We start from the raw sequence: 22,217 nt of genomic DNA on the forward strand, positions 1-22,217 counted from the left end.
CCAATTGAGCGGCGGCGGCCGGCCTAAGGGCCGGCGCGCAATAGCGCTCGCCGCCGCATGGCTCCCCATGCGCTGGGGGCCCAGTAACTATTATTTAAAAGCATGCAATTTTTAAAACATCAACCTTTTTCAATTAAAGACATTTCTTTATCCATTAGGATACTCAGTGATATCGCTATAAAAATTAACGGATTGTTCTAATTTCCAAATTCTTCACTTTGCTGGAGGCGGTCACACAAGGGAATCTGCCCCCAAACACACCTCACCGTTGGCGTTCACGGGGCAGTGCCCGGAGGCTGTGCCTGGCAGGTGTCTGCTACCGACCAAAGAACAGCGGGAAGAGATGGCTTTGCACTTCACTTCAAAAGACCTGGGGTTGGGGATTTAGCTCAGCGGCACAGCGCCTGCCTGGCAAGCGTGAGGTCGTGAGTTTGATTCCCGGTACTGGGGGTGGGAGGGACTCACCCGGGGAGGGGGGCGACCTACCGGGGGGACCCACCCAAATATACACTATCTTCCTAAGAACCACAAAATGAAGCTTAGCGATCTGGCTTCAATGCAGGAAAATTTACAAGTTGGGACTTCTTCCCCTGGTCTACTTAAAGAACTCATGTGGCTTCCAGTCTCACAAGATTGAAATTTTGCTTCTTTTTTTTATATTGCAATGATAAATTGGGTACAAAATCATCTACCCAATTCCAAATGAGTAACATCAGATGGCTAAGCCAACGGAAAAGACAGCATAGAGGTTTTCAAGTGTAGGTTTGCTCTCGGTATCATCCCTGTGCGGGTCTTGCCGCAGTGCTCATGGCGGTGAACAGAGGCAGCAGGTAGTGACTTTCATGGGTATGTTCCCACAGCACCAGCGGTCAAGCCACTGTGCAGTGTTCACATATACACTTTAACAACTAGTAACACTAAAGCTGTCTGTAATTTCACTACTCAGTCAGATGAGCCACCTCTCTGTGAAGTATTCCAACACTAATATGCTTAAAAGAGATTTCTAAAACTAAGTTCTGAACTGAAAAGCATATAAAAAAATAACTGGGAATTACAAAGGCTTTCGTTGCTATTACACAATGCTTCAGAGATATAATCAAGCGACCAAAAAGGCTAACATGGATGTCCCACACAGGTCGTTTCCATCATTAAAATTGGATACACCTAACTGCTAACTAGGAACAGGAGTACACAGGCTCAATTTGGCTGTAAGCAGCACCAACTTTGGCTCATCTGGACTTTGCTTTTAGTGATACTGCACAGTGTTCTGCCTGGTTAAGACTTTTAGATCAGTGCCCTGTAAATAAGTCAACTGGTAAAGATAGGAATTTATGAGAAGTCTTGAAAAGGAAAAGATACTTACTGTTCTTGAGCAGAAACAAAATAGGCTAAATTGCAAGGTTTGCTTAGTAAACAGTTAAGTTTTACAGTTTATATTGTTTAGGTTTTTTTTTTGCTATGTGTCGCTAGGTTTTGTTGAAGGTATTTATTCTAATTAGGGTTCTCTGAACTTTCTGCATCTCTTAAGTTTTGGGTTTTTTTTAAGTTTTGGGAAAAATAGCCCCACTCATTTAATGTCTCAATATCTGAGTAATGGTAACAATAAAACAAATTATCACAAACGATGATTATGATAGTATAGGCCAACAAGAACAGTTTTGATTATTTTTAATATTTCTATCTACCAAAGAACATTGCCTGTTTGCCTAAACATTGCCTTGCTATGTTTAAGTGCATAGCAAGCATTCAAAATTTTTTATTAATAATGAAAGCTAGAAGAGTTTATCATCACCAAGAAATGATAAATGTTTCAATGAATATTATACAGTATCAAATCATCACACTGTACCCATAAATATGTCCAATTATTATGTGTTAAAACTTTTTAAAAACGTGTTTATCAGTCAGGTGTGGTGGCATACACCTGTACCCCCAGCACTCTGGGAGGCTGAGGCAGGAGCATTACAAGTCTTACACCTGGTTAACTTAGCAATACCCTGCTTTAAATTAAAAATAAAGACAGAGCTAGGGCTATAGCTCAGTCGTACAGCACCCCTGGGTTTGATCCCCAATATCACACACACATACATGCAGAGGATGCTTATCAAAAATAGTTAAAATGAATCAAACAACTTGCTCTGAGAAGTCCCTCTACATGAAGCAGACACACTAACAAGTCAGCTCTATCTTCCACAGCACCAGAAAAATAGAAGGAGGGGCCGCCTGCTTTTGTCATCTTTCATTTCTAAAGCCCACTGGGTCCTGCAAATGTTCCCTACAGACATAAATAACTGCAGTGTGAAGCAGGGCTTGATAATTTTACCCTTGTGTAAAAAACAGAAAAACATGACATAGCCAACCATCCTAATCCAAATTTATATTCTGAGGTCAGTACAGAACCCCTAGTAATCAGGGATGGCAAATAGGCTCCACACGGTGGCTTAACTTGATCTGGACTGATGCGGCCCTCCGGTGAGCTGGACGCGGGAAGCCGAGCATCAGTTGGGCTCAGCCGGCGGGGGGCTGCCATCGACGGAGCAGGGCAAGAGGCAGTGCACACGCGTCACATCGCACACCCAAGCCGAACACACTGAAGCCCCTGACTGCTTGGAAAGAGCCAGTGAGCAAGCCTAAAGGACAAATACAGACAAAGCCAACACGCCCCTCTTCCCAGTTTTTTAAAAAGGAAGTTGGGTTTATGAAAAGGTACAGGTGCATCCCTTGAGATCTAGTACTGGCAGGGTCTTAGACTTCCCAAGGAACTAAGAGCAGACAGTTTTAAAAGCATATATCTGCACAGTCTGTAGTTTTTAGTGGTACCTGGGAACTCTGAGCTACATCCCTAGTGCCCCTTTTTGACCTTTTTATTTATTTTGAGGCACTGTTTCATTAAATTGCCCTGGAGGGATTGAATTTGAGATTCTCCTGTTTCAGCTTCCCTAAGACTGTAGGTATGTGCCACCATGCTTGGCTCTTAATATATACAATAATCTGGTCAAACTAAAGGGGGCAAAACTCCTCTTCTCTCACACTTCAGTCCAGCCAGAAAAAGTTCATGTGACTTCCACAGCATCATTTTATCTTAATGGACCATATCTATAGGAGGAAAATGCCTTTAAGAAGAAAGACATGCATTTCTTTTTTTTTTGTCTTATTATGGGTTTATTTTTACAAAAGATCCCTGACTCCCTAGACAAGGGGACCCAGAAAGCCTGGCGAAACCTCACTGAAGGAATATACTGTGTTAAGAGCCGGGCCCCATACCTGTAACTGCAGCAGGATGCCTGGAGCTGAGAGGAACCCAGGCGCTTCCTGAGGGGCTGAGAGAAGAACCCAGGCTTCCAGAAGCCATCCCCTTCGCTACATGTTCTCAGGCCCTTACAATAACGACATTCATTCTCACCCTCCCCCGCCTCCCCTCCCTCCTTCCCTCCTACCTTCCCTCCCTCCCTCATTTTTTTTGGTGCTGGGAATCAAACTCAGTAACAGTAAGCACGTACGCTACCAGTGAGCTACATCTTCCGTCTCCCTCTTTGGCTTTGCTATGATTTGTTCTTAAAGATTCAAGGTCTCTGGACTCAATAGATCTTGGCCTCTTGAGTAGCTGGGACTAAAGCACACAAACTAACATATCCTTACATACAAGTTTCATGTCTGTCGTTTCTCCCTACCATGCACAATGGCTTCACTATAAAACACAAACATTTTTAAAACATTTGTTTAACTCCATGAATCTCAGTGAAAAGGAGGAAGAATGTCATATTTTTCTAATTAATACACTCCTAATATGGACTCCTCAATAGCCTAGAAATTTTAAAAAGCTGCACATTAATTTTATAATTTGAACAAAAAGACACTGAGGAATTCTAATTTTCTGTAAAGTGTCTTATGTCTTCTAAAATGTAAATTAAGAATTCAAATTGGCTTACTTTTTGACTTGTTAAAAGATTTCTATTTCTTCATACTCCAGCACCAAAAAAGAAAAAAAAAATGGTGCTTGCTTCATCTGAATGTGATTTTGCTAAAATTATTTTTTCCTTTGTCGTCTTCTTTTTTTGTGGTGCTAGAGATCTAATCCAAGGCCTCATATAAGCTAGACAAGCACCTTATTTCTGCACTATCCCCCTGGCCCTTGCCAAAATCTTAATTGGCAACTTATACTGACTTTACTAATAACCTGAAACAGAAGTACTTTAATCTTATTTTCAGGTTTTCTTCCACAGTGACACATTATATTTAATTTCAGGTAGTAAGTGAGCTCGTATGAAGCATCTCCATGCAGGTGCACTCACGTGTTTACTCTATCATTCCCCTTTCCATCTTTAATATGCTTCTCCTGGAACTGATACATTGAGCAAACCAGTCTATGCAGACACCACATTCTACCAGTCGCATGAAATGGAGTATTTTTTTTCTTTCATTCTCATGTTTTCCATTCCCTCTGTCTCTATCAGTATAACTACCAAGCTTAATGAATCTTTAGATAGTTAACACTGTACTACTACTGTCAAATAGTGTTCAACTGGTAGTGAAGTTACAGATGCTGCATTTAGTAGATATTTACTGTATGTCAATATTTTGTTTGTCTTAGTATTTACATTATGTCTTAGTTTTCTGATGCCTAAAGTTAAAGGAAGAAAGGTTTATTCAGCTCACAGTTTGTGGAGATTTCAGTCCATAACTGTCTGACTCCAAGGCAGGGTGGCACATGGCAGAGGGACAACAGTTCATGGAGGTAGAAGACAGCAAAAGTAACAAGGGGAGGAAGGAGGAGAGGAAGGGAGATAGACAAGCCTCCTTCTGTCCTTTGTATGGTATCCAGTCTACCAGGATTGGGATGGTGCCAGTCCAATCAGTGGACTGATGCAGCAGTCACCTACTGTGAATGCCGGCACCCTTAATCCTAGCATTGCACCACAAATCAGTCACATGCTCTAGATTCAGCCACCTCCGAAAAAAACCATATGACCTCACTGAAATCTAGACACAAGCTATAATACATTATAATTATAGGTCTCTTTTCTACAATTAAGGGTGGTACATAATTGATTCTTATGGTGTGTGAATATCCAGTTTGTCTTTAACACTATTATGCTTGCTAATTTTACTATGTTATGGTTTGGGGCTTATTTGCAAGGGGAAACAATAATATAATACAGGACACATACTTCATATGATTATTTATAATAGTACCCAAAGAACGATATATAAAAGGAATCTTTTATAGATCGGGAAAATCTGTCTTTATATATATGGAAATCTGCTTTATATATATGAAAATCTGTCTTTATATATATGGAAATCTGCTTTATATATATGAAAATCTGTCTTTATATATATGGAAATCTGTCCTTATATATATGGAAATCTGTCCATAGACTATAGACCAAGAATCCAGCTAAGGGCCTGAATCCCACAGAAATGTCCTGCAGGAGTCCAGCTGAGGACCTAGAACTCATAACAATATCTCACGCAGGCCTGTTGCACGGATCTGCACTGCAAAGGCCCAAAGGTCAGTGGTGGAATCTAGGAAGTCTGTGCCAGCGGGATGAGGATCTGTGCTAGCAGGCTGAGGGATCTGCACTGGAGCCAGGAAGCGATGCTCAGAAGAATCAGAGCTCCCCCAAAAGGTCCCACAGCCATCCTCACCAACAGTGAGGTCCTGAGCTCCTCCGATGATCAAGACGGCCAAGTTCCCATCAGGAAAGCCAATGCAGCAAGCTTCTCCAGGAAACCGGCAGTGCACCATCTTCCCCTCTGGAGCCAGGAAGTGATACTCAAGGTGACCAGACCTCCCCCAAAAGCGAACCAAAGCTATTGTCAGTGCCAACAAGGTCCCGAGCTCCTTGGAGAATGAAAACCTCCAAGTTCATCAGGAAAGCCCGCATGACGAGCTCCCTCCAAAAAACCAACAGCACCTTACAGCTTCTACCAGCTCCCAACAGCCTTTCTCCGCTGGCAACAGCCTCACTTTCCTTCTCCAGTTCTGCCTGTTATGCTGCTGGCAACAGTCCTCAGGTTGGCCTCCTACACCCAGCACCACGCTTACTCAGTTCAGCTGGGGGTTATAAGTTGACCACCAGTTGTCAATCCACTACGTACTGCTATTGAACTGATGGCACAGTTGTTACTATCAACTGGTTTTCTCTGGATGCCGGTATCTGGGTTGCCTTTGTGTTAACAATGCTGTGGCCCATTCCCACAAAATTGGGTGCCGGGCCAAATATACAGCAGCCTCCTACCTCAAATAAAGGAAGGAAACATCCAAGGCTTACAGTTAGCCATGTCCAAGATGCATCATTGAAAAGCACACACCGAAGAGGTCTCTATACTAGCAACAAAGTCTTCTACTATAATCAACCCACAAACCTCAGCACAAAAACAAAGGAAAAAGCCCTACAACAACAGGAACGTGAAAAGACAAGACAACAAAATGCCTCCAAAAACTCCCCCAAAGCTGATCCATGGGACACAGAGGGGGAGGCAATCAAAAGCCATACAGCCAACATATTCCAAAGGCTAACAGAAGAGGTAAACATTCAGATTAATAAGGTATATGGCACCAAAGAAAATACAACTAAACAGATAACAGACCTACTAAACAAAATAATGAGGGAGTTTACAGAAAACACTAATAAAAAGTTAGCAAACTAAAAGAACAAAACATGAATGACCAGTTTAGCAAAGAATTAGAGTCCATGAAAAGATACCAAACAGAAATTCAGAAGATTAAATATTCTATTGAAAGCATGGGTAACACAAGAAACCAGTATGAGAACAGAGTAGAGAACTTAGAAGACAGGACTGATGCTGGTGACTAGTTATTCAGAACACGAAAAACAAGAGAACACGAAAACAAGTGAACATGAAAATTGGATTCAATAGCTGTTACATAGGGGCTGGGGATTTAGCTCAGCGGCAAAAGCGCCTGCCTGGCAAGCGCAAGGTCGTGAGTTCGGTTCCCGGTACCGGAGAAAAACAAAACAAAAACAAAACAAAACAAAAAAAAATAGCTGTTACATAATCCAAATATGACCAAGACTAATTGGAATTAGTGAAAAATCAGAAGACAACACAAAGGGCATTTTTAAAAAAACCTGTTGACAGAAATAACAGCAGAAAACTTTCCAAGTATGGGGAAAGAATTGAGCATACAGATACATGAGGCAGTCTATGGCCATACCACCCTGAATGCGTCCAATCTCGTCAGATAAGTGAGGCATATAGAACCCTGACTATGGACTGAAACTTCTACAAACTGTGAGCTGACACACCCCTTTCCTCCTTTAACTTGTGGGTGTTGGCACTGTGTCTCAGCAATAGGAAAAGTAACTAAGACACCAATCTTACCAAAAAAAGAAAAAGACCCAAATCACAGTAATTCGAAATGACGAAGTTGAAATCACAGTAGACTTGCTGAAGTGAAGCGTATTAGTAACTACTTTGAGAATCTGTACTCCAATAAATTGAGAATCCAAAAGAAATGGATAAATTCCTAGATACATATTAAATATCAAAATAGAACCAAGAAGACATAAAATCTCTGAATAATCCAGTAACTGCCAATGAAATTGAAGCAGTAATTAAAAAAAAAATAAACCTACCATCTAAGAAAAGCCCAAGACCTGATAGATTCACTACTGAATTCTATAAGAACTTCAGGGAAGATCTAAGGCCAATACTTCTCAAACTTTAATGAACTTGAAAGGAAGGTGTACTCCCAAAGTCATTTCTTGAAAGCTAGCATTACCCTGCTTCCAAAACCAGGAAAGGACCTAACCAAAAAAAAGAGAGACATAATTATAGGCCAACCTCTCTAATGAACACAGATGCAAAAATCTTTAATAAGATACTAGCCAACAATGCAACAAATCATAAAAAAGATCGTATGTCATGACCAAGTAGGCTTTATCCCAGAGATGCAGGTATGGTTCAATGTACACAAATCAATAAATGTAATACATCACATAAACAGAAGTGAAGGAAAAAATTACATGATTATATCAACTGACACAGAAAAAGCTTTTGACAAAATGCAACATCCATTAATGATAAAAAACCCTGAAGAAATTTAAAAGGACCGTACACAATGTGACATAAATCATTTATGACAAACCAACAGACAACATCATATTGAATGGGGAAAAGCGATACCCATGTTTATAGCACCACAACTCCTAAGACCTGAATGTTGGAAGTGATAGCCTATATGTCCATCAGTAGATGAATGGATTGGATAAAGAGAATGTGGCATTTATACACAATGGAGAACTGCTCTACCATAAAGAGGAATAAACTTGAGTTACCGTAGGAAAATGGATTCACCTTGAGGCCATAATGCTAAATGAAATGAAGCAGCTTAAATATCACATGGCTTCCCTTATATGAGAGGCCCAAAGCACACATGATTAAAGAGTAAGACAAAAGACAGACGATACTAAATAATGAGGGGGATCTTTTCCAAAAGGGAAGGAGACCAAGAGACACAGGCAGGGTTTAGGGAGGAAGAGCGGGGAGATGAAAAGACGAATTAAGATGCATTGTATACATGTACGGATGCCTCCTTAGGAACGTGATCGTTACATACTGAAACACATACCAACACACAAAGAAATATGTATGGAAAATGACGGCATACATTTAGAGTTACTCAAAGACTAATTTTAATTAAATTCAAAATAAGAAAAATAAAAACTAAAACACAGTATTGTTTACTCTGAAAAATCCAAGACATTTCTTAACTAGCTAGAATCCTACAAATGGCCTTAACATTGGGAAGAAATAAATCCCATGCCTTTTCTGCTTCTGGACCTCAGAACATTCCTTCACTGAGTCAGGCATCAGGATGTCAGAGTGTGCAGAATCTGTGTGAATGCTGGTTATTGAAGAACTGATAAAGGGGTCTTGTTTGCTGGACAGCTGTTGGCTTCATTGTTCTTTTGTCACACACTAGAGAGGAGAATTGGTATGCTAATGGAATGTGGCCTTCTCACTGGGTAGCTGTCACATCGTGACCCGAAACACTGCCTGAATAATCTATTTTCACCATCAACCATAAAGGAAACGGTAAAATAACAAAACACAAGACCCCAAAAAACTGTTAAATGAGCAGTACGACTGCTTAAAATCAGATCACTTGTAAGAAACATTTCTCAATACTCAAGATTCCAGAGTTGAAGTGTAATGTTCTGTCTCAGTTTATTAACCTTTAGTGTATCACCTCAAAAGAATTTATTTCAGAGTCCAAGTAACTCTTAGGATATTCTTCAAAAGATACTTTGTACAAACACTCCATCAATAATGACTACAAAATTATAGGTGCAATTCCTTTATTTTTGAATTAGCTAATGCCTCCAATTTGGTCATTTATGAATTGTTTTTATTTGAGCATGGCTTTCAATCTTTCTGACCGTTATTCCAGCAAGAAACACATTTTACACTGCAAGCCAGTATAGACACACACACGTATGCACAGGTGCTGAAGTTTAACAAAACAAACTTTTCCTTACTATGTAAAACGTTCTCAAATATCTTTGAAGTGCTGGCAAAGACCCACACAATTCCTATCACGAGTCACAATTTTCAGTATCACTGCATCAGATGATGAAAACCTAATGCAACATCCACGCATATTACGAACACAGGCTTTTACATTGTGTTTCTCTGTGAACAAATGGTTCTCTCCAGGGTTGACTCACAAGTCCCCACATTCTGCTGCTTTTCACTAGGGGCTCCGAGTCCTACTCAAGGCAGGCAGGAGTGGGCAGGGCAGTGGGAGACGGAAGAACAGTCAGGCCCCAAGGCCCTCTGCTCCCCATCCTGCCTGCTCTGACCTGTGGAGCAGGCCTTGCTATTCAAAGCCTGTCTTTCTTTCCCCTCACACTTAATCTTCATTGTTACTCCTCACCTTGGGCACACAAACACACACGTACAAAGTGATGAGAAATAAAATCCCACTGGGTAAACAAAGAACCGCAAATACGGAAGTTATTTGAGTTTTTAAACTTCTAGTCAATATTGTACTACTCTCTGCCACACTCAAACCGTTGGACATTTGTGATAGAGATGGATTTTAAACTTACCTTTAAGTACTCCCACAAGGGGAACTGGACCAATGAAAAAGGAATCTGGAAATAGAGGAGAAAAAATTACACAAATTAGAAAAGTCAGTGTTTGCCTAGCAGTTTGCCTAGCATTATTATTATAAGAACCTATAATTACTGTTTAGAATACACACACACACACACATATATACACACATACATATGGCTAAACAAACTCACAGGTAAACGTACACACTTAGAAAAAAGAGGCAAATTATAACTGCAGATCCTCCACAAGGTCTGGAGTCCAAGGACACAGAACGATGCTGTGATTCGCTGTGACATGCAAAGACTTGACAGCTTTCTACTCGGGAGTTCCGGCTCATCTGCAGCTTAGTGCTCAACGTATTAGGACTTAAAAAAGAAATGGGACAGAAGATGGAGGAGGGAGTGCGGAGGGACCAGGAGCTGGAGAGGGCGGACAACAGACGGCAGGAAGGGAACGGAGCATGGGGGAGAGAGACAGGAGCGGGAGGAGAGAGAAGGCAAGTGGAGAGGAAAAGGAGGAGTGAGCAATGGAGAGAGAGACGGAGGGGACGGGCAGACAGAGGAGGGGGACAGAAGAGGACAGAAAGGAGAGAGGAGAGAAGCATAAAGAAAAGGGAAAGGGAGGAGAAGGAGGGGAAAGAAAAGGCAAGGAAAGGGAGAGAAAGGAGAAGGATGCGTAGCAGAGGGCACGCAGGGAAGAGAGAAGGGGACAGAGCACTGCAAGAACAGGCTGAGTTTGGGATCCAGGACAGAGCATCCGGCCCCGGAGCGGTGGCTGGAGGAGCACCGTCCACCCAGAGCCGGATGGAAGTGGCCTGACTCCTGCCCCAGGTCAAGGGCAGTCAGGGAGAGAAAAGACTCAACAGCGACTTACACAGGAAGTAGTTACAGTGAGTTGCTAACAATACAGGCTAAAATCATCAGGTCTTTATAGTTTTACTTCACCAAATCCTCTTAAGAACAGTGCAAGGCAGCCAGTTATTACCAACCTCTGCTATAGATGAGGAGTCTGAGCAGCTACGTAACATGCCTAAAGACTTAGGTATTCATAGCCCTGCCTCTACCACACCACCGAAGGGACATCTGACAGGATTTATCGGAAGAAAAATTACTCCTAGTACAATGGATCTGCTGTTACACTTCCTGAAATTCTAAAACAGAAGCCGCCTTCATGTTTCCTAAAAAATAAATGACTAAACTGCAGCAGGCCCACCACTACTTATATCTAGTCACCGACCCACAGGCCAGGGTCTGTGGCGACACGGACGGCACCTTGCGCATGCCAGGGCCGCCGTACCCTGACCTACGGACAGATGAAGAGTGCCTACCTTCGCAAGAACCACGGCACTGAGCTACTTCTGAATATTTGTGTGTACTTAGAAATTTGAAGTCTAGCAGCACCTAACTCAAAACGAACGACTGCCCTGAGTGTAAGAGACAGCGCCCACAGAGAAACCCTTCTTTCAGCCGTGTCACAGTGTACATCTCGGTGCCCCCAACGCTTCCCGGGGCCACAGGCAGGCCCTTGAGGAGGTGAGGGGTTACGCAGGCACTGCACCTGACTTGCTGTCAGGAGGCGGGGCTTGGGCAGAAGACTCGGGTCACTGTGGCAGCAGGCAGGTGAAACCTCCCTTCCCGGCCCCTCCCCTGGCTCTGCTTCTGTCACGATGAGAGAAAATTTCTCCCGCCACTGCCATGTCGTCTGGCCTTGGAGCCAGGCAAGCATGAACTGAAACCTCTATAAACTGTGAGCCAAAATAATCCTCTCCTCCTTTGAATTATTGTGCACTCACGGTTAAGAAAAGTGACCAAGACAAAGCAGCAGAGAGAGGAAAAATGCCAATAGTCTGGCTTATATGGCAAAGGAGGACCTCAGAGAAATTTGTTCTTGTCAGAAGTGAGCAGATTCCCACTGTGAATGTCAAAAGTCCCACGAGAGGAATCAAATTTAGTTTAGATTTTCTTTTCCTTTTCTTTTTCCTCTTTGTCCACCAGAACATAAAATCATCTGACACTGTCCATTCTGAAACTAAACAGAGGTATTTCCAATTAAATTATCAAAACTTCAAAATGTGCCTACATCATAGGCTTCTAAAACCCTTTCTAAATTTTTAAAAATGTATGTGGTAAAATACATCCATGAGGACTAAGAAGCAGGGTTACAGATCATGTGCTCCTCTCCTCTCAAATGCTAATATAGCACGTTTTAACAAGATTGTAAATATTTTACATATGTAAGATGAAAAAAGCATTAAAATGTATTGGGATGATCTCTGCTAGAATTATTCACATCTCGATTAAAATAACCCGTAACACTGCACTAAATGTTATCTGAACTTATTCGATATTGCTATTAGATTCTGAATTCTGTGGAAGAACATTTGACCCATTTTCCTCTATTGCAAGTTATTAGTTAAATTGTTCCTTCCGTTTAGAGAGGTAATTTAAAAATTGCATATTTGGAATGGCCAAACTAATCCACCGGTTATTTATTTTAAAAAGTAAGCCAACAGTAAATCCTAGCATTATGCTCTAAAACAAGATTAACTAACAGTCTAAGATAATTAAATGTACTATGAATGTTTAAATAATTATATTTATTTCTGGCTTCTAGTAGTGAAATACCGCTCATAGATAAATTTGTGATGTGTGAGAAAATTTTCAAATGTGCAAGTCAAAAGTGTGTGGCACACTTGTCGCTCATCGTGTGAAGCAGTGGTTGTAGAAATGCGTCCCACACGTGTAAGGCAGCCTGCCAGCAGTCACGGCTACGCGCTTACACGAACACTCCTCCCGCTGAGGGGAGTGCAGCCCCCAGAGAGGAGCCACCTCCTGTCTGGGCTGGAGTTCCACAACAGCGAGGTTTCTTCCAATCGCGAAGTTTATACCCCAAACAGAGGTGAGCTGTTATTCTACAATGTTTTATAGATGAAGAACATGAATAGCTGCAGTCAGCGGTCTTCTATTCCCAAACACGACATACCTGTTCTACTGCACTGAAAGCTACAAAATGGCTCACTGTGGTGACCTGTTTAATGCCTGCATTTAAGCTGTTTTGTTTGAATAAGGCTATTAAGACCTGGGGCACTAATAAGTGAGTGGCAGTAAACCCAGCTACCATCAAAGAGGCAGATGGAGGGGAAAACCCACCACAAATCAACACAGTCTCCCCTTAGTACCAAACACAGCAACTCCTACAGCACAGTCCGTGTGAGGAGGGTAGGCAGAGGAAGCAACATGAAACCGGGGTGTAGGCATCAGAGGAAGCAAGTGCGGGGTGTCACTAACGACATCAGTGATACACACAATGACTAATTCTAAGCATGCTTTATCTCTCAGTAAGTACTGGACCGGAACTATCCTCAAAGCTGAACAATATTTCCAACTCTGTGATCTAGGAAGGTACTATTCAGAAAAATCTCAAAGGTACATTTTATAAACATAGAAAAATCTACCCTGAAAATCACAGGGATAGGTCCTAATAACCTGAAACTAAGAACAGAGTTGGAGATCTCATACTTGCTGATTTCAGAAGTTATTGAAGAGCTACAAGGAGAAAGTAGTTTTGTAGTGGTATTAAGACAGAAATACAGACCAACAGAATACAAAGGAGGAGCCTGGAAACAGAACTGCAAATATACTGCCAAAGAGCTTTCAACAAGCATGCCAAGACCACTCAACAGGCGAAGGAAAAACCGGATATCCACATGCAAAGGAATGAAGTCTAGCCAAAGTAACTGTCATTAACAGTTTGGGATATATCTAAGTTTTTTGATTAAACATTAGTACACAGAGGTTCCAAAATTTGTTTTCCTAAACCATGTATCAGAGATATGTCCATGCTGATTAATTTAATCTTTCCTTCTGAACTTGGCATAATATTTCACAGTCCCTTACTAATAGCTTATTTTCATGTTTCCCCACACTACACTATTTTAAAAATCATTTTAGACATATCATACAGATTATAAACATCTTATTTATGAACATACCTAGCAACATGGTAGGCTAATGCCCTAACATTTATAATTCCTTAGAAAATGTCCAGTATGAACACTCAAGTATATTAAAGTTTTAGGCCTCAAGTTTACTTTAATCCATCAAAATGAAAATCACAAAATAACCATTTGATATTAACTGACTCCATAGCTAATGTTCAATACTTGCTTTAAGATGTAATCCTACATCTGGAAGTCTTCAAGCGCAATTACGACAAATTACCAACCTATGTCTATCTGAGCAAAATACAGACTGAGCATCCCTAATTCAAAAATTTGACATCTGCAATGCTGTAAAATCAGAAACTTTTTGAATGCAGACATGATGCTACATGTGGAAAATTCCACACCTGACCTCATGGGATGGGTCGCAGTCAAACACAGGTGCAACACAAAAACTGTGTAGAATTACCTCTAGGCTATGTGCGTATGATGCATTTCACTTTTAGACATGGGTCCTATATCCAAGATATCTTGTTATGAATATGCAAATATTTCAAAATTCAGAAACACTCTGGTTCCAAGCATTTCAGATAAGGGGTACTCAACCTGTATAAACATCATTTCACACGCAGACACATGTTGTACCCAAAATTTAAAATTTAGTAAGTAACTATTTTTGTTGGGGAAATTCTTTAAAAAAAAAGGAAACCCCTGAAAGAGCTTTTAACAAACTATTGTTATAGGGGCTGAAGCTGCAGCTCACAGGTAGAATATGTATTTTTTGTTTGTTTGGTTGGGTTTTTTTTGTTTTTTTTTTTCCAGTACTGGAATTGAACTCATGACATTGCACTTGCCAGGCAGGCACTGTGCCACTGAGCTAAATCCCCAGCCCCTCTCACAGGTAGAATATGGGTTGAGCATGTGGCAAAGCCCCAGTTTTGATCCCCAGCACCTACCTCCAAAAAATATATTAATATATAAGTAAATACACACAACGTAATATGTACACACATACACACTGATTCCTTCAGTGATTCATTTATTTTCACTGGCTTCTGGAAGGAATTGTGGGTCACACTGCTCAAAATAATCACTCAGCAAATTAAGAGGATTCATGCTAATGAAACCTAAAACTTCTTTCTTGTGCATAAGAAGTAAATGCAGTTCATTTTCAGTCATCTGCACGGTGATTAACAGTACACTAAGCAGTGCTGGTGTAAGTCCTCCAAGAAAACAGCAAGGAGACAGTTAAACGCGGTGCTGGAGAATCAGAAATTCTAACATGAGAATTCCTGTCAAGATGGTAGAACACTTGCACAGAGTGAGGAAATAGATGTTTTCAGTCGCAATGTGCAAGCAACTTTAATCCCAGACAAAATATAATTAGGTTTTTTTAAGATTTTTTCCTGCAGTTGAGAATGGCCTTAGCAGATATAGTGTGGTTGATTTTCCCACTTATAACTCTTCTTCCTTCTAGCAGCATATTTTAGCATCGGCTCATTTAGAAAGCCACAAAGATGCAGGAGAAGAAAGAAGGGGGCATGGGAGCAAAGGAGGCAAAAACAGCAAGCGTGACGAGGGCAGTGGGTGTAAGGGTTTGGCTTACTCCTCATCACACCCAGCGTCGTGGATAGAGAATGCCCCATAATGTTTAGCACACAAAGAGATGCAGTACAGGCCTCACAAGGGAAGAAAAGAAGACAGGAGAAAAGGCTGCTGGCAGAATACAGTGCAACACAGGTCTCCTGGCTCAGAATGTTCTTCCACTTCACTAATAATATACAAATATTTGTTAGAACAATGTTTTCAGAGCAAATAATAAGAAAAAAGAAGTCAATATTGTTTATATACAAAAGGGAAAACATATGAAAACAAATTCCATTGATTATATTTGTTAGTGAAGCCATAGATAATATGCACACATACACGCTTCAGGACATACCAGCTTGGGAACCCACTCCTTGATACATTTCCATGGGCTTGAACCACCCGGTGGTACATCGTGACTGTTCCATTGGGTACCTTATACCAGCCCATGGGATTGTCCCTTGCTGCCCAATGGGATAGTCACCATTATGCTTTGTGTCTAGATGTCCCCCAAAGCCTCATGCAGTCACAGGGCAGGTTTCTAGAGTTTTTGATTCACTCATGGGCCAAGGCTGAGATTATGGGTGTAAGCGCTACAACAGTTTGCATATGTAAGGGAGAGAAAGAGGCTGCTTGCTGCCTCTCCTCCCTTTTGCTCTTGCTGCTTTTTTCTGCTTCCCACCACCATGGACTGTTGCCCTGTGCCATGTACCACTCTGCCTTGAAGCCAGCCAAGTATGGACTGAAACTTCCATGAACTGAGCTAAATAAACCTTTCCCTCTTTAACTTGGTTGTCACGTATTTCGTCTCAGCAATGAGAGAAAAGTAACCAAGACAGAATTTGGTACCAGAGAAGTGTGGTCATTGCTATGACTATACCTGACCATGTAGTTCCAGAGTCTTTGGGAATGGCTTGTGGGAAGAGTTTGGAAACGTTCAGAGATGCTGCCTGAAAGAGCAGAGCTGGAACGCTTTAGGCTGTTCTGTATGGGAGATTCTGGTCAGAGCTGAGAAGACCAGAAGGCTGATAGAAATCTTGCTGGTAAAGACCAGGTTCGGGAGGTTTCTGTTGGGAAGAAGGACAGCATTGGTTGCTGGAGTCCAGATGATGTGTATTATGGCTTCGCAGAAAGTTTGTCTGCATTTTGCTAGTGTCCAGAGATCTTGCCTAAGGGTAGCAGACTGATTAATCTGGCAGAAGAAATTTCAAGGCAGTCTAATATTGAGGCTATGGCATGGCTATGGTTGGGGGCTTCTAGCCAGATCTATGTTGTAAATCAGGAGCAAAGAGCCCAGTAGGATGATTTAAAACATTGTGAGTTTGGCCAGAAAGGAAGCTCCAGTAAAGCTATGGACTGCAAAGATAGGACTGAGGAGATCTTGATTGCTGAGAAGGAACAGAATATAAAAGATGCCCTGAGGGCATCAAAGAGGAAGCAGCAAGTCTCCACACTTTGTAGCCTCTCAAAGCTGCAAAAGTGAAAGACTGCTCTGAGGAGAAAGCTGTAGAGCAACATGTTCCAGAATGGCAGCGATGGCTGTACCAGGTTCCAGAATGGCAGAGGTATAGAGAATTTGTTCCTCTGAATTGGATTCAGAGTGTTCAGTGATCCAGGCATTCAACCCTCACAGCCAAGAGAGAGGAAAAGCCTGGCTACTGCTCCAGCTGGCAGCAGACCTTGGCATCATCCATGTGGTGATGGTTTTTGGTACATGCAGAATGCAAGAATTCTGAGGTTAAAAAGGCTTCCACCCAGATTTCAGAAGAATGCCTGGGAGACCAGGCAGTGTGCCCCTGAGAGGATAGTGTGTGAAGCTGTGAGGGTGAAGCCAATGGTGCAGTGGAGACTGCAGAAGGTTAAAAAAGTCAGGTGTGTGGACTGTCTAAGGAAAGCTGCAGAGAGGGAGCAAAGCAGGCTTAAGACAGAAGCCATAGGAGCTACAACCACCAGAAGTGCCATAGTGGCAAAGGCATATAGAGCTCACAATTTGCCATTGAGTGCCCTGGATGCTGTTCGTGAAACTACAGGACTTAATGTTTGCCCTGCTGGATTTTGGACTTGCTTTGGTCCCATTCTTTTGTACCCCTGTTTGTACCTTTTGGAATGGTAATGTTTATCTTGTGCAATTAAATGTTGGAAGTGTTTAACTTTTCATTTGTACAGGGGCTCACAGCTAAGAGTTTGCCTTAGATATTGGAGGAGACTTGGGACTTGGACTTTTCAGCAATGCTGAAAACTGTTAGGACTTTGGAAACTCTTAGAGATGGACTAAAATGTCTTTTCCATAAAGGGATGTGAATGAGTCTTCAGGGGGCAGGAGTGGAATGTTATGGTTTGTGTCTAGATGTCCCCCCAAAGCCTCATGCAGTCATGGGGCGGTCTTCCAGAGTTTTTGATTCACTCTTGGTCCAATGCTGGGATTATGGGTGTGAGTACTACACCTGCCCTCGGGCGGGCAGCCTGTATAAAATATAAGGGAGGGAAAGAGGCTTGATGGCTGCTGCTCCTCCCTTTTTGCTCTTGCTGCTTTTTTGTTTTCAACCACCATGAAGTGTTGCCCTCTACCATGTGCCACTCTGCCTTGGAGCCAGCCAAGTATGGACCAGAACCTCACAAATTGTGAGCTAAATAAACCTTTCCTTTCTTAATTCTGGGTGTCAGGTATTTTGCCTTAGCAACGAGAGAAAAGTAACTGAGACAGTCACACATGTACCTTTGATGGTTCAGAATCACCCAGCAGTGAGACATGTAAATTACAGCCCCCTCATGAACATGTTAAATGCTTTTCCAGTTAACTCTTACTTGTGATATAAGAAAACAACATTAAAGCCTAGGCATTGAAATCTATAAATATGCTTCAAGAAGAATAATTCTGGATAGAGTTCCCAGCATTAGATAAATTAGATAGCCTGCCTTAAGACACTGCCCCCAATTTACTACTGATCTTTTCCTTAGTCCTGATGTGGGCTGGACTATCTGACAATATGCAAATACTCTACCACAAATAATCATTGTTTGCCCCTAATTACAAACAGTAGTGCATGAATATCAGCCAGTGAAGAGATAAATTAGGAAGGACAGGCCACAGAGCTCAGCATGGTGGTACACGCTTGTAATTCCATCTACTGAAAAGGCAGAGACAGGAGATCACAAGTTCAAAGCCAGCCTGGGCAACTCAGGAAGACTATGTCTCAAAAGTAAAAGATAAAAGAGCTCGGAGGTAGCTCAGTGGTTGAGCACTCACCTAGCACGCACAGGTTCTGAGTTCATTCCCTACTATACCTCAAAAAAAAGCAAAATATTGAGTTGGATGGAAACTTCAAAAGAATATAGAAGCCAGGTGTGGTGGTGCACTCCTATAATCCCAGCACTCAGGAGGCTGAGGCAGGGGGATCAGCATGAGTTCAAGGTGAGCTTGGACTACACAGTGAGTTCAAGGCCACCCTGAACTACATAGTGAGAACTTAGCTTAAAAAAAAAAAGAAGAAGAAGAAGAAGAATATAGAAAAATTACTCTAAGCTAATAAAAAGAGGAGTAAGAAACTAAAGTAAACCAAAGTTTTGCTATAGTCACAAAACAGTCATCAAATCTCAGGCACGCCAAACTTCTATTTCCCAGTCATGCTACGTGTGAGCTGCAGGTGGCTATGGCTGATCTGGCGGCTATGGCTTTTGCTCCACATGTCCTCTCACACAGGATCTCATTAGGAGAAACAGACCATTCTGTGACACACCAAGCCAAAGGGCAGAAGCAAGATGGCTGGCAGAGCTTGTTCCACCTCTTGAAGCTCCAATTCAGGACTGACACACGGGAACCCCCACCCATACTCACTGGCAAAACAAATCATAGCACTGGGCCAGACTATGAACAAAGAGGCACTACAAACTGCTTGCAGCAGGCAGAGAACTATAATCTATCTTCTTACAGAGAAAGAAGCAAAGAATTAAGAACAGTAATATGTGTCTCAGAAGTCTCAAGCTTCCATGTCTAATGCTTTCTTCTGTTAGCTGTCCTGGGCAAGAACACACATCCACAACTGTTAAGGAAATGAGAAAGTTTTAAACAAAAGCCAGGCCCAAGAAGAGCCCAGAGGCTGACAGCGTGAACTCATCTCCCTCCCACCTGCTGCCCTCTGCAAGCTACCGGCTGAGACAGACCGCAGGCCAGAAGCCTGCCGAGAGAGGAGCAGAAGTGAAGCACACCGGAAGAGCTCCTTCAAGTACAGAGAACGAGAGCATGTGGGTTTTCTATGTTCCAGGATCTAAGTAGGTTGTCAGAACCCAGAACAAGGACTATGAGTTAATGGAGCTAAGAAAAAGCCGGGCTCACAGATGCCTGGAGACCCACGGGTGGAGAGCAGCACATCTTTATTTCCTGGAACCAGCCAAGGCAAGTGCGGAGCAGAGCCCCAAGAAGTTCAGAAGGAAACAGGACAACACCTATGTCTGAGCATCCAGATACACGATGATCACTCGGGATGAAGGGACAAGAGGCTTGCCTAGATAAAAAATAGTAAAGGAAATTAGGGAGATTTAACTAAAGTAGACAGGGGCCTTCCTGCATCTAAAAACCTGATTTCCCAAATAAACCCTATAGCAGGTTAAAAGAAAGAAAAAAAGGATCATGGTGAAGATTCAAATTTGTGGCCTGGACGATCAAATGGAAAAAAAATGGCTCAAAGCAGCAAAATAAAAATAATGGCAGAAAAGATAAGAGATAAGAGGACTGAAGAACAGATCTAGGGAGATGACTAGCTGTCCTAGCAGAAGAAAGATAAAGAGACAGAGGAGAGATAATAATAAAGCACACAAGAAAAGATTTGTTTGGACCAAAGGAAGACCTTCATCCGCAACAGAAGAGCTTCTTTCATTCTGGGAACATGTTCTACCAAACTTCTGAACTCTACAAGAGGGCAAAGTGGTGCAAGTCAAAAGAACATAACTTACAGAAGGGAAAACTCAACGAGGCACCACACTTCTCGTCTGTACCACAGAAGCCAGAGCAATGGCTCTCACAGAGCACTGGGGAGAGATGGCAACGCCCACACACTGCACCTACCATCCGACCAGAAAAACAGACATGCGTACTTAGATGTACTACCCACACAGTATCGAAGAACTGTGACCGAAGGATAAATGAGTCAGATCCTGTAATGCACCCCTGTATGCCCAGCTACACCAGGGCATTAGGGCTGGAGGGTCACTCAAGTCCAGAAGTTTGAGGACAGCTGGGCAGCATAAGACTCTATGATCCATTTCCCAAACAAACAGAAAACAAATGATTTATAAGACAAACCTCTAAGGAAGGATGTAAGAGAAAATAATAGTCAGAAATAAGCCTTGTGTGTGCTCACACTTGCTTGCTCTGTATCACATTTCACATACCTGTCCCTGTTTCACTGAATGCACTGACTACAAGAAAGTGAAAATGCTTCCACTCTAATTATAAATCTAATTCTGGGAAACCATTTTAACTGTAAAGGTAAGTCTCTTACCTCTAAATTTTAAAGGTGCTAAAATGCAAAAAGGAAAAAGCTTAAGCCAGACATGGTGGTGTAGGTCTGTAATCTCTGCATACTGGGAGACTAAGACAAGCGGACCACAACTTCCAAGCCCAGTCTGGGCAGTTTAGTAACTTAGCAAGACCCTGTCTCAAAAACTACAAAATGGGGCTCAGGATGCAGGTCAGTATACAGGCTCTAGGTTCAATCTCTGGTACCACAAAAAAATTATTTTTAAATATGAAATATGGTTGTTTGATTATATATATTTTTAATCTAAATGAGTAATGATACTGGGCCGGGGATATAGCTCAGTGGCATAAGCATCTGACTGGCAAGCGCAAGGTCCTGAGTTCAATTCCCGGTACCAAAAGAAAAAGAAAAAAAAAAAAAACGAGTAATGATACAGCACATAAAATATTCTAAATAAGAATTCTTAAAAAATATGTACAGCAGAGCTGTTATCTCTTAAGAACTGCACTGGAAGTACTGAGCTGTCTCGGGAATGTGGAAGACTTGGAAGAAGGGATAATTACAGGAGGAGTAAAAATATCCTAAATTCTCAGCTGAGTGTGAGGGGGTGGTAGAAGGAAGTGAAACTACTGTGAAGGTCTCATCTTGCCGTGAAGGTGCAGGCAGGAGATACAAGGGAACCAATCATATAGCCAAGTCAGGTTGGGAGGATTTTCACAGATACCTTATTTTAAAATAATGAATGACATATAAATGTTTCCAATTATAAGAACAGAAAAGGAAAAAGTAATCATTAGTGAAATGGAAATGTATAGAATCTCCAAAGTAATAAGAATTTTTAAAAGGAAGAATGCAACATAACTTTATGAAACCAGCAAATATAAGAAGAGATTAGAATCTGTAAGTTAAAATACGTAGCAAACAAAACAAGATAAAAAGCTATTGATTTCTATGACACATGAAGAAAATAAATTATTCCATTAAAAGACCAGGCACGATGGCACATGCCTGCAGTCCCAGGTGTTCAAGATGCTAAGGCAGGGTGAGCACAGGTTTGAGGCCAGCTGGGCCAGCTCAGTGAGTCCTTGCCTCAAAAAATAAAGTGGGCTTGGAATACAGCT

The 22,217-nt window shown here is 41.8% G+C and overlaps 1 protein-coding gene across 6 annotated transcripts in view; it reads right to left on the reverse strand.

The window, feature by feature from the left end:
- Slc25a26 (solute carrier family 25 (S-adenosylmethionine carrier), member 26) overlaps positions 1-22,217 on the reverse strand; it is a 114,260-nt gene that overhangs the window by 20,758 nt on the left and 71,285 nt on the right. For all 6 annotated transcript variants that reach the window (XM_013513718.1, XM_013513719.1, XM_013513723.1 and 3 more), the window contains one exon: positions 10,083-10,127. In XM_013513718.1, the coding sequence (XP_013369172.1) occupies positions 10,083-10,127 (45 nt within the window). The remainder of the gene's footprint in view (positions 1-10,082; positions 10,128-22,217) is intronic.

Source organism: Chinchilla lanigera, unplaced genomic scaffold (assembly GCF_000276665.1).
Source record: "Chinchilla lanigera isolate Chin_1 unplaced genomic scaffold, ChiLan1.0 scaffold00020, whole genome shotgun sequence".
NCBI lineage: Eukaryota > Metazoa > Chordata > Mammalia > Rodentia > Chinchillidae > Chinchilla > Chinchilla lanigera.